Source organism: Chelonoidis abingdonii, chromosome 6, assembly GCF_003597395.2.
Source record: "Chelonoidis abingdonii isolate Lonesome George chromosome 6, CheloAbing_2.0, whole genome shotgun sequence".
In the NCBI taxonomy this organism is placed as follows: Eukaryota; Metazoa; Chordata; order Testudines; family Testudinidae; genus Chelonoidis; species Chelonoidis abingdonii.
The window spans coordinates 84,729,356-84,745,033 of record NC_133774.1 but is presented as its reverse complement, the minus strand read 5'-3'; the positions used below and the strand labels follow the sequence as shown (position 1 = coordinate 84,745,033).

At 38.4% G+C, this 15,678-nt stretch overlaps 1 protein-coding gene across 2 annotated transcripts in view; it reads right to left on the bottom strand.

The window, feature by feature from the left end:
- Positions 1-5,019: 5,019 nt before the first annotated feature.
- The window catches only part of CDC42SE2 (CDC42 small effector 2), a 116,178-nt gene continuing 105,519 nt past the window's right edge, over positions 5,020-15,678 (bottom strand). For both annotated transcript variants that reach the window (XM_032795458.2, XM_032795457.2), the window contains 3 exons: positions 12,787-12,888; positions 7,589-7,706; positions 5,020-7,070 (listed from right to left, as the gene is read on the bottom strand). In XM_032795458.2, the coding sequence (XP_032651349.1) occupies positions 7,608-7,706; positions 12,787-12,888 (201 nt within the window). In that variant the 3' untranslated portion in view covers positions 5,020-7,070; positions 7,589-7,607. The remainder of the gene's footprint in view (positions 7,071-7,588; positions 7,707-12,786; positions 12,889-15,678) is intronic.

Sequence of the window (15,678 nt, the reverse complement as noted above, 5' to 3'; positions counted from 1 at the left end):
GAACTCGTATAGCCATATTTTTCAAATGGAGTATTAAGATAGAGTGAGTTTCAGGGACTTGAGTGGAAGGCACTAGTGAGCTAGGTATTTCCTATGGAACCCAGAGACTTGGCTCTGACATTTAACTCATTGCAGTTTCCTCTCAAAACTTTTTTTTTTTTTTTTTTTTAAACTAATGCCTGGAGTGAAGCACTTAACGTAGCTGCATAATAAATGTGCATATCTTGCCAGGTATGTCTCAGCTTGTTTATTTGGTAAGGTGCACAGTACAGGAGTTCATTACCTCCTTATGGCTGGGTGATGGAGGATGTTTTTAAAAAAAACCCCTGGGAAATTCCTTAAAGAAGAACGTTTCAATAACTAGTTAATGTTGCTAAGGGACAGCAATGTACTTAACTATGACAAATTTACAAAACCCAACTGCTGAAAAAGCAAGGAAATGAATAATTACAGAAATTCATAAATCTTACACTGACCACATAAAACACATGCACATGATTTTCATCCAGAACAAAGAAATACATATTTTATCACAACAGATTATTCTTTTATTAAAAATCTCAAAATATAAGCGTAATACAAACCTCTTATGAAAAAGCAACCAAGTTCTTCTCTGTTTACCCATACAGTGATGCCAGTTCTTGCAATTGTATCACAAAGCTTGGGATATTTTAGTGTTTTCCTTAAAGCTCCAGCTCTTGGAGTCATGGCATATGAGACTATTAGTCTTCATTTTTTTTTTTAAACTAAGTTTCTAGGCCCCTTATGGTTGTGGAGAAAACTTGCAAAAATGTGACAATCTATGGATTCCGAACCAGAAGGCAATTTAAAAAGTAAATAAATAGATCTCCCAGTTTTTAACCTAATCTTTTATGTTTGGGGGGCATGACTTGTAATTCTGACTGCTTGTGGGTGGTAATACTATATTCATAAACACGTTGATCAGTCTCAGTCCAAGTCAACATACATAAGTAATTGTAACAGGAATCAGCTTTATGTACTTTTTCTATTAAACAATTTTGTCATGAAACAGCAATCACAAGTCCTATTAAAAATGCTGTTGTCAATGAATTATATTAATTTCCCATTTATTTTATCCCTAAAATAAAATACTTAGATCCTGGAATCAAGATAATAAAATGTGTCATGACGAAAGCTATGTGTCTTTGTACAGGGAAAAAATAATGGGTTTAAGTTTATTATGTAGGCAGTGTAAGATTTATGAATTTCCTTAATTATTAATTTTCTTGCTTGTTTTATAAAGTATGTGATAGGTCTGTATGTTTGTCGTCACATAGCAACCATAACAAAGCTTAGAAACAAGACTTTTGTTTATAAAACAAAAATAGTTTTATATGGTTCTCACAGCTGCAGTTCAGACTTTATTTTGTGATACATATTCAGAGCTAAAATGTAATGCTTTCCCTTTTCAAAAAATGGAACGAGTCTGTCAGATGGTTTGATTTTTTTAAAAAATGGTGTTTAGATCCAGTGCTAAACAACTAAACAGTCTTAAGGACTAATTAAGAGTGAGATGACCTTGTGAAGAGACCAAGTAAAAGCAGTTCCCTCCACACCCCAGTTTAAGTAGTACCAAATTTTTCCCTTTTTCAGACAAGCCTTAGGCTTTGATCCTTTTGGATATTTTAGTGGGGATTTGCTGTTGCTCTCTTTCTTTCTGGGTTTTATATTAAAATATATCTAGTAATTCAGAGCCTCTCTCTTATTTCAGTCATAACTATTCCAGTCCTATTACTTTGACTAAAATAAGCAGTTTAACTTGGTTATTTACGTGGCGACCAGGGAACATATGACACCCCAGACACCTTCTTGAGGCGTGTGCAAATTAGTGTGTTTTATGTTTAAATATAATTCTATCTGCTGATTACCACAATAATATGCACAGAATCTTATATGACAACTGTAAAATTCTACAACAGGCTTAAGGGAAATAGAGTAAAACCTGTTTGAGAGACCACCCCCTCATTATGCAACCGCCTGTTTTTACAGTCCTCTCCCAAGTGTCCACACAAAGAGGGACTGATCCTGCTCCCACAGAAGTCAATGGCAAAATTCCGATGGGCTTCTGTGGTGCAGGATCAGGGCCATAACGAGTACAGCTGTGCTCCACTTTTGTTAGAAGGCAACCTCCGCTAACATACTCTTTTTTAGTCCTTTGAAAAATTTCTCTGTATTCTCTTCTCCTTCTATGCTTGTCTGTGTAATGTATCCTGTTTCAAAAGGTATAAAGATAATATTAATAAATACATTAATAGATACATCTATCTTGAGGCAGCTTAATGTTCCTTTTAAAACATTTTTTGAAAGATCCTTTAAAAATCTGAAAAGTAACCAAGACCAAACTCTTTTGTACAGAGAACATTTAGATATGTAGCTTGATTTTCAAAAGGTCCTGAACATCCTCTACTTGTACAGTTTTCCACAAATGTTGTCTATACTTAGTGACTCTAAAAATCAGGCCACTTATTTAGATGCTTACATATAGATTTTAACTCCTTAATTTAAAGCTCCGATGTTCAAAAATATTGGCCACAAGGCTCGAATCACTGGAATCTTGAACCCAGATTATGTGAAAGGTGACATCTTCAGATCACTAAATGTTTGCACCAAGTTGTTTGCAAAGTGTGTAGGTTTTTCCTTTTTGGATTAAGAACCAGCCACCACTTGGTAAGAGAAAATGTTAAGAGGAATTCCATTTCTCCCACTAAATGCCCATTCATTCTGTTCTTTGGATTAGCATAGATAGCTCCAATCACGCTTCAGTCCCACCTTAGACCATTTCAGTTCCATAACTGCCTCATCCACTCTCTGCCCACTAATTCTTCAACCAGCTTGCCTGTCTCCTCCGTCATTCTCCCTCACCCCACGTCTCTAATCACTACTCAGATCCAAGGAGCACAATTCTCACACCACCTCCACACCTTCTGTTTTTCCTCAGGCTTATTCTTCTCCAAATTTTCATTAGAACAAAATCTCACCTTGGACATTCCCTCTTTTTTGAAACCTGCTGTGTTCCTCATCATACTATTTGCTTTCAGAGGCTCCTGTCCCTGGATTCTATTTGCTTGGATTCAATTGGTCATATTGGTGGGAATGAAAGACTGGTACTTCGTAAATACACAACTGAGAAGTATTTGATGTATAACATGTAAGCTTAATAAAATCCATCTTGTAGTATTTCTTCCACACGTCCTGTACTGAAATTATTAACCCATTCATTATTTATCAATTTTGCCAGGCTTGGAGTTTCAGTAACTTTTTTTTTTTTTTTTTTTTAAGTCCATACAATAGGAGAAATCCTGGCACCACTGAGATCAGTGGCAAAATTCCCATTGACTTCAATAGGACCAGGATTTTTTTTTTTTTTTTTTGATTAATCTGACCCTGGGTGACTGTGGCTTTTTAGCTCTTTGACACTCTAGGATTGGGAGCTATAGGAATGCCCTCAGGTATGCTTATGCAGCAGCTGGGAGGTTTGAATCCCAACTCAGGCAGCTGTACAAACACTAGGTCTACTTGAGCTAGTGCCTCAAAATCAGCATAGCTGCGGCCACATGGGCAGCAATCCCTGCTCCAGAGAGATCATGTTGGTGCCTGGGAATGCAGAAATCCAATTAATACATAAACATTCTCATTATTGCACTTCCTGTCACCAAACAATGTTAATAGTTGGGATCTGTCCAGCAGTCCCATAAGACTGACAACTATGTGCATTTCTAAAAGTGCATGTGTTTACACGCACAGATATGAACAGATGTATGTAAATCCTTGTTTAATAGGCAGCAGGTTTAAAACAAATAAAAGAAAGTTCTTCATGCAGCGCACAGTCAACCTGTGGAACTCCTTACCTGAGGAGGTTGTGAAGGCTAGGACTATAACAGCGTTTAAAAGTGAACTGGATAAATTCATGGTGGTTAAGTCCATAAATGGCTATTAGCCAGGATGGGTAAGGAATGGTGCCCCTACCCTCTGTTTGTCAGAGGATGGAGATGGATGGCAGGAGAATGATCACTTGATCATTGCCTGTTAGGTTCACTCCCTCTAGGGCACTTGGCATTGGCCACTGTCGGTAGACAGATATTGGGCTAGATGGATCTTTGGTCTGACCCGGTCCGGCCGTTCTTATGTTCTTATTTGCTCTTGCATAGCTGGTGTTTAGAGCAATTTCCTGGGTTAAACATCAAGATCATGACACCCCTCTGGATTAATGTTATCTTTGTGGTACTCAGATTTTGTCTCTCCCTCTTTCTAAACTTTGTTCAGGAGGGCCATTAGCCCAGGCTCAAGAGGGACTGTTAGAAAGTGCAGGAAGAGGGCATCGTCAGCAACTTACCTGCTCTAAAGAGAACAATTAATAATTGTCCCAACTCTGTGCTAGGGGCAGGAAAGAAGCAATAACTTTCTAGTTGAGGGCTCATGTGGCAGTCCTATCCTCTCTATGTGTGGGTTAGATGATGGGGGTAAGGTGAGGGGGAACAGAAGCAAGGCTGAGGAGAGCTGGTACAGTCAGCCGATTCCTTCACAGACTGGCCTCGGCATCTGCTTTCAGAGCATATAGTCCCTTTATGTCTTTAGGGAAGGCAGAGGAAAAACTGGGAAGCACAGAAGAGGGAGGAGTCCAAGGTCCAAAAGGCATCCAAAAGCAAGTGGTTGGCTCTGCTGTTTGTAGTTTTTAGGAGAAGCGAACAGTAATGAATCAGTGTCTGGAAGGGCAAAACCACTTTTGCACCTCAGTGTTTTCAGCAGATCCCAAGCAGACCTATTACTGGAACAACATTCATTATAAAATTTGGGTCAAAACTCCATTTGGCAAAAAAAGGTGACATGGCATGAGAAATCAGAAATATTAAACCGGAACAATACTAGCTTTCTCTGTTATAGAAAGGGTTGATACTCCGAGAGTCTAACCATGACATTGTCTACAGAACACAAGTGTTTTCCTAATGTAAGTATTACTGTTATATTATTTCTGAAAAAGAAAAAAGGTAAACCAGCAACTGAAAGAAAACATTTATTGAATCAAAGTCAATACTTTCCTTTTAATATCTACAAGTCAACACTGAACTGACTTTATTCAAGAATGAACACAATGTACAAAAAAAGTATGTTTGTTATAAAAATATGTCAATTTTTTTTTCTGGCTACTGAGCTGAAGACATTTGACAAGTGCAAGGTAAACCTGCTCACTAAAATTAATTCGTAGAGTGATGACAAAAAGTGAAAATCATTTTGTAACCCTAGAGTATTTAAAGGCTCATTGATAAAGATACATTTGAAATGCTGACCCTAAATCACCGTGCTGTCGTGTTTATGAACTCCAGACGACAGAACATATCTCGATCCTGTGTCATTGTGAATCAGTACCTACATCGGTGAAGACTATCCAAGTTTACCAGAACTATCCAACCAGATAATTTATGTCTACCATCGGATTACAACTTTACTACTCCTTAAGAGAGTCAATGGCCTCAACATCCAGTGTATTTGTGTGAATATGACTTTTTGTTTAGTACCAGGGAAAAAAGCAGATGTGTATGTGTTTATGCCAATCTGGGGTCTGTTTCAACACAAAATGGAAATGGAAATTAGGAGAGGGGGTAGAAAGCAGAGAACAATAACTGTTAAGTGTATCACATTTACGTTTTTATGTATATTTATTTTAGCTTTCATCTGATTAGGCTCAGTTATGCCCAGTTTGCTAGTTAAAATGTTAAATGTAGTTGAGGATGATTTTTCACAAAATTTTTTGAAGTCAGTTAGAATTCAAACCATAGACTTCTGTTTCATATCACCAACAAGGAGGAAAAAAGGAAAGGACCATTTACAGAAAAATCTGAGAACAGTGCAATATTAAAATACAATTTTCACAACATGTGAAAGAAGAACATGCTTTGGAACCTGAGCAAAAGGCTTCTTACTGACATAGTAAAAAGTCACCCTGTATGTTGTTTTCCCTGGCATCTGTTCTGCCAGATCAGTATGTTGCTCTTAGCAACTTACATGGCCCCTAAATATTTAGTACACAGAAACTGCCAATTACTTAGAGAGGTGAACTAAACTTCAGCTAATATCGCAGGCAGTTTGACATGCTGCTATTGGAAATGACCATATAACCTAAAAATTAAGCAAAATTAAAAAAGGAAAAAGAAAAGGAAAGCAGCCAAACATGATGATGCTTTTTTAAACAGACAAAAAGCTCTACCACAACACTTAGATACGGTACTACACTGGTTTACAATCTCGAGGTCAGCTCTTTCAAAATAAATATACTAAACATTTACAACAAAATGCCTTATGAATGCAAGCTCACTCTTTATTATTTTAAGACCAGTTGGATGAAAACTTAAGACATAACTCTGAAGCAGCTAAGTTACAAGCCCTTCTTCAGAGCCTGCCATGACCCAGTGCCACAGCTAAACTTTTAATCAGCAACAGTATCATCAGTCCGCAGTAACAAACATTTTTTTTTTCTGGCACTAAACAGGCCACCATACAAAGCAACTTCACAAAGCATGCGGTCATCTACTCTGCTGATTTTCAAATGTATGAAATGATCATTGTGCTTGCAGGTCCCAGACCTTTCAAAAACATATATTAACAATGACAGATTAAAAAGATTAATAGGAACTCACTCACTTCTAAATTACTGAGGGGGAGCGGGAAATTAAGAGACCCAGCAAAAGAAGAATGCTGCGCATTAGCACTTTCAGAAAGAAAAGAAAAAGATGACCAAGCTAAAATTGGAGCATTAATTTGCTTAATATTGAAAAATGTAAAAAAGGAAAACAAAACAAACAAACAAAACTCCCCAAACCCTAAACAGCTATATGTCCATGGTTTTGATAGAGGCCGAATGTGTGCATGCCACTGAAAGGCATGGTAGGACCAATCTGACAAATGATATCATCAGAGCAGAACACCAACTTTCACTGGAATAATCACAAGGGGTGAACAATGAGCCATCACTTCTCTCTTGTCATGAGCACAGAAAGCAGTCACCAGGGCAAAAGGGGGAACACAGGAAAGAAGATGCAGAAATTCACAAGAACCTGTGAAACAAAGAGAAAATGAAAGTTAAACAAAAGCAAGACATTTGAAAATATGATCATGATGGTTTTCTAAACACTATAACATTAATCTGTTTAACAGCCTTCATATTATGTTTATTTTAGTATGCAGCACTCCTGCAACATTCCTCTTAAATGTGCCATTTAATTATACAACTCACATTATAATGAAATTTAGTATGCAACCTGCATGTGCTGCTAAGACATCCAACATACAAAGAACCCTACAGTAATATCTTGATAGATGGGTGTAAAATCAGTACTGAATTATTAAACATATCACTAATCATGGAATACAAAATATGTGGTAATAGAAATACTCTCCTTGCATGGAGCCCACTACCCAGAAACATGCTTAAAATAATGCGTCATAAGGGTAGAGTTATTTATAGATAATTGTTTATACTACATTGTAGGATATTCCCCTTTAGCATTCTGTCAGTGACAAAAAGACTATACCAGACTGTGTAACACAACATTGGAATGTCTGTAATACTCACTGGAAATGTTTCCCCAAGGTTATCCTGCTTTTGTATCTACAAGTTGCATCTGAACATTTGCAGACATGCCACCTCCATAGCCTCCCTTGGACTGCATTTGGTTCTGAATTGAACTCACCTATAGAAACAGGAAAGGAATGACGATAGCAAATGATAAAGCAGATCAAACGTGAACTGGTGCTTTTTAAAGTGCACTCTCCCTATTACAGTGAAATTATGTTTGTCTGAGGACATTTCCGGACGTAGGTTTGCTGGAATTTTCACGTCTTGCACTTAGGCAAGCAGGAGAGACCATGTTTAAACAACACTTTAGACAGCATGGTTCTAATACTGAGGACAAAAATTAACATCTGAAGAAAACATGATGGCTGTTTCCCACATCAGCCCAAGGAAATAAATGGTTCAATTTCACATTTCGCTGAACACTGCTCTTCATCACAGCATCTTCTCTTGAGCCTAGGAGCAAAGGGATTGCAGGTGGTCAACCCACTTCAGAAACTTTCAGTGTATGGGCAGGAGTGACTACAAAAGACTTAAAGGATGGCATACTTCTTTCAATTCTGATGAACCTTGCCTTAATTAGCCTGGAAATAGATTATTCCACCAAACACAGGTCTTCAGTATAGGTCTTCCTATGCATATCCCTGGCAGCGTGCTCACCTGGTGGCCATGTAAAACTTTCATACGTTGCTTTATTTTAAAACAGCATACAAATAACAAGTTACACCGCTGAACAAACCAAGAGTAAAATTTTCAACAGTGGCCACCTCTGAAATCTTGCCAGGTGCCATTGTTAATAAAATAAACTGTTTCAATGTTTGGATCTCTCTGGCATAGGTGTTGCAGTTAGCAAGTGTCAGGTAGTTAGGGTATCAGTATAGATGCTAAAGTAACCATATCTATTCACCTAAGGAAAAATCAGCAAGTTTTAAGGCTTACCATCATAACTCAACGATGGGACATCATATATAAAAATCTATGTAAGGGATATACAACTGTCAAGAACACTGACTGAAAATCAGGTCTATTAAAATGTTGCCCTGGTAATACTCATTTGGAAGTATCATCCTTCTGAGTTTATCAAAAAATGTTAGAGTGAGTGCAGTGAAGTGCAATTAAGGCATTATTTCTTTAAGGTGTTGTGTGTCCCTACGATTCTGTACATGTAAGACCAGGTTGCTCTCCTGAGGAGCTGAGTAACTGAGACATAACACGCAGAGAGATAAAACAGGCAATGGGAGGTGGGGGAAGGGCGGGGGACGGGGGAGAAAGAGGAAAGAAAAAAAGAGGGTGAGGATTACAGCAAATAAAGATTACATGAGCTATTATGTTGCACATGTGTCTTGGTAATTTCGATTTAGTTTTGTTAGCATCAGGGAGCAGGGCAGATGGCGCTGAAGTGGAAGATAACAGTGCAAGGCTTCTCAGCAAAATGAGTTTTGAGGAGAAATTTGTAGATGTGGGAGAGTGTTTGGCACCCTCGAATAGGGTGGTCATTAGGTAAAAAGGGTGGGAGTAACAGACAGAGGGACAAGGGAAAGCAGTCAGCAGAGCTTAAGGTGAAAAATAGGGATTGGGGGAAATAAGGACTCAGGTGTAGGTGAGACCAGTGTTGTGTAGCTCAGTAAAAGAGAAGACAGTTTGAACTACACATAGAAAAATTAAGGGATTCATAAAGCGATTCAAGTACTAAGAAATACAAATAGGTGGTGCAGGTGTTTGAAGCACAAAAAAAAAAAAAAAAAAAAAAAATTCCTGGGAGGCCTCACAGAGGACACAGTCAAAAGAGGAAGGAGGTAATGTGGAATGATAGGGAGCAGGGATAGAGCGCTCCAAATGAATATTCTCAATTTTATCTTTGAGTAAACAGCTAGATCCTATGCAGAGAAGGAAGAGAAAGACATTTAGACCTACAGTTCGTACTATGGGGATGTGAATGTAAAGTCCCTAATTTGCGCTATTATACTACAAGTTCATGCCTACAGCATCCACACAAGGGAGCTACAGCACAGCACACCCAAGTAGTTCAAACTGTGGGGCAGTGCAGACATGCCCTAAAGTGACAAAGAGTTGCCAGATACTGGGAATATAGGAATGGATAAGTACTGCTGAGTAGGCATGGGGGACAGCTGAATGAAGAAAGGAACTTATATGATGAGGTAACAGGAATTCCTTCAGAGTTGTTCAGCAGAACAAAAGCAACAGCAAAGGTAAGAGCAGGGAAGTTAGATGAATAGTTGGTGCAATGGGCAGAGTATTAAGTGTGGCAGATAGGGTGGATATAGAGTTGTGACCTTGTAACACACGCGGTGGAGGATGGGTAAGAAAAGGAGAAGAGGGCTGGGCGGAGAAAGAAGTCAGAGGCTAGAGAACTGAATATTACAAGAGTGAGTGGCTGAGGATGAGAGAGAAGAATGGGCAATGTCAAATAATATAAATAGGTGCATCAAGAATGGAGAAATCAGTGTTTCTCAAAGGCCAGAGTGGGAAAAAAAAAGACCAAAACTGAGAGGGCGAGTCCATCCTGATCTAGGGGCCAGAGGAGAGAAGAGGCAGATGAATCATATTGGTCACAGACGTGATGTTACTCAAAATAAAGGAAGGAGACTGGGGAGATAGAAAGGACAACCAGTCAATGTTCAAGACACAGGCAGAAGCAGGTTAAGGGGTAGTAAATAATGACCATCTGGAGGGAAAGAAGAGCTGTATCATATGTAGGTTAAGGATGAAGAAATAGAGAAAGGGTCTTTGTAGTCTTTCCTCATTGGAGGACTGCGTGCAATTCTGGTCTCCCATGTTTAAGAAGGATGAATTCAAACTGGAACAGGTTCAGAGACGGGCTACTAGGATGAATAGAGAAATAAGAACCTACGTAGCAAGAGGAGACTTAAGGAGCCTGTCTTGTCTAGCCTAACAAAAACGAAAACTGAGGGTGAGATATAATGGCTCTCTATAAATACATCAGAGAGAGAAACACCAGGAAGGAAGAGGAGTTATTTAAGTTAAGGGCCAACATTGGCCCTTACCAAAAGGATATAAACTGGCCATCAGTAAGTTTAGGCTTGAAATTAGATGAAGGTTTCTAATCATTAGAAGAATAAAGTTCTGGAACAGCCTTCCAAGGGGAGCAGTGGGGGCAAAAAACCTAAGTTGTTTTATGAATGGGCTTGATAACTTTATGGAGAGGATGTCATGATGAGATTGCCTACAAGGGCATATGGCCCATCTCCAACTACTATAACCAAATGTCTCCGATGGCTAGTGATGGGACACTAGATGGAGAGGGCTCTGACTTATTGCAGAAAATTTTTCACAGGCATCTGGTTGGTGGGTTTTGCCCAAATGTTCAGGGTCCAACTGATCACCAAATTTGGGGTCAGGAAGGAATTTCCCCCCAGGTCAGATTGGCAGAGACCCTGGGAAGTTTTCACCTTCCTCTGGAGCATAGGGCATGGACCACTTGCTGGTATGAACTACAGTAAATAGCGGATTCTTTGTAAGAAGTCTTTAAATCAAGATTTGAAGATTTCAGTGACTGAGCCAGAGTGGGTGGGTGAGCTTCTGTGGTGTGTGATGTGCAGGAGGTCAGAATAGATGATCATGATGGTCCTTTCTGGCCTTAAAGTCTATAAGTGTAAAGTTTGTAAGAAAGAGGGATGACGGCTGAAAGTGTCAGGAAGAAAAAGGAGTCCCATGCCACCATAACCTTCTGGTCGGTGGTTGTGGGAAAAAAAAGTGTCCTAAAGGAGAGGGAACAACTAAATACTGATTCAAAGGTTCTTAATCCTTCAAAAGAATTATAAATTGAAATTAAAGAGAAAAATGTATGTTTCTAATGAGCAGGTAGATAAACTGCTTTTAACGAAACTAAAACCACTGCATTAAAATGCAGCAAAAGCTAATTATATATTTATCAACCTATACATCTATTTATAATGGTATGGTTACAATTGTTTTAGTAAAATTGTGCCCTAGCCAATACATTGTTTCAAGAAGCCTTGATATGTTGTTTGCAATGTCAAACCATCTCCTTTTGCGCTTCCCCCAACTGCTATCAAGTAATACAAAGTGCCTCTACTACAGCTGGGGAGGCAAACAAGCTTCTTCCTTTCCAGGAAACTACAAATGTCATCTTTTGCTTACCTAACAACTGAAAGTGATTGATTTCCATAGTTCTGCTCAAAGATTCCCACATGCCTTGAATTCCTATACTCCTGCCCTAGAGTCCTCCCTCCTCATTCACTAAAACTCACTGTTCCCAATCAAATCTCTCTCCTTTTAAGTGCACCATTATAGGCACATAAATATATCAAATTTCAAAGGACATATAGGATCTTTCTGTGAGTACACCGCCCTTGCCTTGCATTAAAACTTTAATGAGGTGAATCAGATCTTAAAGACTGGTTAACATTTCACAGAAAACACTGAAATAATATTCTGTATAGAAGTATGCCTTGATATAATCATTCTTAACACGTTTCTCCATCTTTGTTCTTTGTTTTCAAGGACATGTGCATAAAAACAAACACTTTGTCTCTTGGTAGTACATATATTCACTGTTGTTATGCTTTTTCTCCATAGGAAGCTGCAAGTCTTTGCTTGTGACATCACAACAGTTTGCTGTGAGGATAACTGTCACAAATAGGATTATAGCTTCAGGTGGAAAAATGTGAATTCTTAATAAAACAACAAGACTGATAATATTTGCATGAAAGATCAATAAACTAATGAAGAGAAACACCAAAAATATGAAATACCATGCATTGTCTGTTGGTCTTAGGACAGTCTTTTTCTAGTTCTTCCTACACTATTTTGCAATACGAGCTTATGGGAATACACAAATAGCTCATTTCCATTAGGAAAGAAAAAGAGGCTTACTCAGTGACCACCTTATAATTTATATGGCACCAAAAATTGCTAGATAATAATATCAGTAAACAGAACATTAAAAGTTTACTATTTTTACATTCTGATTTAGAATATTTTAAGCATGTTTTAAGAATATTTTAAAGAATGTTTTAAGCACTGTGTTATTCTTCAGTTTTACAATGATCTAACTCCATTGAAATCAATAGTAGAACAGGTGTAACGCAGTGGTGAAACAGTCTTCTAACTATAATTTCTCTGGTCTTTGTTTTAGTATTTGTGTGGATGCAGTCTAAGATGGTACAGGGTTTTCTTCATTCATATACACTTACCGAATTCATTCCACTGAATAAGTCTCCTGATCCTACATGAGCTGTGTGAACAAAGTTTGTTGGCTCTCCAATCATACTTCGATCGATCCGCCGTCGCCTTTTCTGAAAGGTGGATAAAGAAGTTTTGTGATTGCTACTTACTTAAAAAGCAAAGAATACCTGGATTAAATATAAAATTTGGTGTACAGTTAAAAGTGAACTGCCCCCACAGAGTGTTAAATGTATTTTTAGCATAAGACCACCAGAGCTCAATTTTCTGGTTAAGCTAAACACAGCGTCAGCCACAATACCTTAGCTTGTGGCATGTGACCAAGTATTGTGTTTAGAAGACAGCTCAATAAGAACATTCCTAGTAATAGACAACTTTCCATACACAACCAGCTACACATCAGTAACTTTACTATAATGTAATGCCTATTAAACAAAACAACCCACTTAATTCTTTACACAGAAAAAGCTCTAACCATCTTTGACATTTGGAGTTGCACATCAGTTGTCCCATATTCGTTTACAGTTGTGACACATCAGATGCTCTTAGTTTAATCAACCATTAATCACCATCTTTCATGTCCATACAAAACACACAAATGCACAGAAATCCTACACTATTTCCAATATGAAGTCATAGCACTAAGAACACATTTTGTGAGAGTGCTCTGATAGGAGCATTTCTAAGGTATCTCTGCATGGATTTACACAGTATAACATATGTTCCCAAAGGTCTCTGTGTATTCAAACTGCTTTCATGCAGCACCAGTGATAATACCATGCCTTAATACCATGGCAGTGAATGTCAGATTACATGCTCAGCATACCCTTTATAATGTATCTTACCATCCCTCACAGCATGGGACAGCATAACAATTTTGACCTCAGTTTCCCCTTTCTCACATAAACTTGCTGCCTCAATTTTTGTTAATGTAATAATAGGTAAACGATGAATCAAAGGAAGACAAAATTTATCCTGATAAAGGCTGCTTTGGCAGTTTGCCACAAGACCAAAGTCTGCACTTAATGCATAAAATGGAACAGACTGCACTGCCCTTATCTCTAATACAGGAGCTGGTTAGATCTCATGCAGCATCATATGATGCCACCGGCCATTGCTGCAGGCCACTCTCCCGTATTAAAAGATGAGAGTGGCTATGGGTTTCACACTGAACATTCCAGTGTAAGCTAATCACTAAACTGAAATTGAATAAGTATAACGATTGCCATTAAGAAGTTACCTGACTCAGTCAAAGCTTCCCTGTCTGTCAAGGTTTGATCTGTCACTGTTTAAAGGATCAGTATCTATCCCTTTCTGGTCTGTGATAGAGACTAGAATCACTTGGAGGTTTGGGTGGGAAGTTTACATGTCTTAATAGTGGGAATCACTCCTGTCAAAATACAATTCCAGCTAAAAGTCACTGTGAATCAAAGCCACAGCTGTGAGAATACATCACAGGATATGCCCAACAAGAGCAAAATATTTCTGGAATTAAATCAAATCCATGACAAATATGCACCTTCCTCTCCCACCTGAAGAGTTATGGTATATCGCCATTGGATCCAAGGTTGGTCTGAGCGCCATCTCCATAAGAATGGCCTTCAGCCGAATGTCTCTATCTTTTCTTGTGCGGGGTTTGAAGTCTCTGCAGATCTGGCACTTCTCTTTAACACGAGAATCCCCTCAGACACTTTAGATAGCTAGTTTACAGGTGACTAACTGGCATCAGCTTGCTGCACGGGACATGCCCAGCCTCTGGGGCAAAAAGTCCCTCAACAACACTAACTACAATAACTATACAAAATATGAACAGAGAAAGTCCAGACGACTGAGAAAGAAGCCTTGCTAGAAGCAAGAGAGGTAGTTCCAGCAACCATCATGGGCAGGAAGAAGAAACTAAGAGGGGGGTGGAGCCAGCAGCAACCTTTATACCAGCACACGTGTGTGTGACTCCAGAGGGTGCTAGAGCCAGCCCAACGGATACCACTGAGGGAAAAATCTTCAGCAACTGTGCACATGGCACACGCACACCTAGCGTAGAATGGACATAAGCAAACACTCAAAGAATTAATGTAAAATATATTTTATAAAAATAAGCTGTTTAAAACAGACTCTGTAGTAGTCTACTGAACTAGTGCCTGAACCCTAGAGAAGAGCCATAGGCTCATGCAGGAAATAGTCTGTTTAATATTAAAGTCTAAGTTACTCATGATATAAATAGGGAAATAATACTGTGATCGACCCGAGAGAAGAGAATTTCAGAATAATGCTTTAAATTGAATAAAGTTACTATAATAAAATGGTTCAGAGTTTAGAGCATTTCTTTTATCTCCCACCATGACAGAATTGTGCATATACTGCAAGGTTTCAACTACTAGACTGATTTTTTGTGTGTCAAATAAACCTGATTTTTAGAGCTGGTAAGAGACACTTTAACAGACTTGTGTTCTGTTGGAATATCTGGTTCTGTCAAAACTGACATGCTTCAAAAATCGGGCTGATTTCACTGTAATTTCATTTTGGTGGAAAAACTTGAAAAGCATTTCAACAATGTTCCATTATGACATTTTCAGCAGAAAATGTTTAGATGTTTTAGTTTAAAATGACTTTGTTTTGAAATTTTAGTTTGTGTTATATATTAAAATATAAGTCAAAATCAAAATGAAATGTTTGGTTTTTGTAAAAACCAAACATTTCATTCAACCCAAAATGTGTGTATATATCTATATCTATATCTATATCTATATCTATATCTGTGTGTGTGTGTGTGTGTGTGTGTGTGTGTGTGTGTGTGTGTGTGTAAAGTACATGTTGTGATACAGCATGGCCAGAGGGCAGCATAAGAGTGTTAGCAGGGGGCCTTATTCCCTGCCAAGGGAGGAAGGTTTGCTTTAGATTAACTA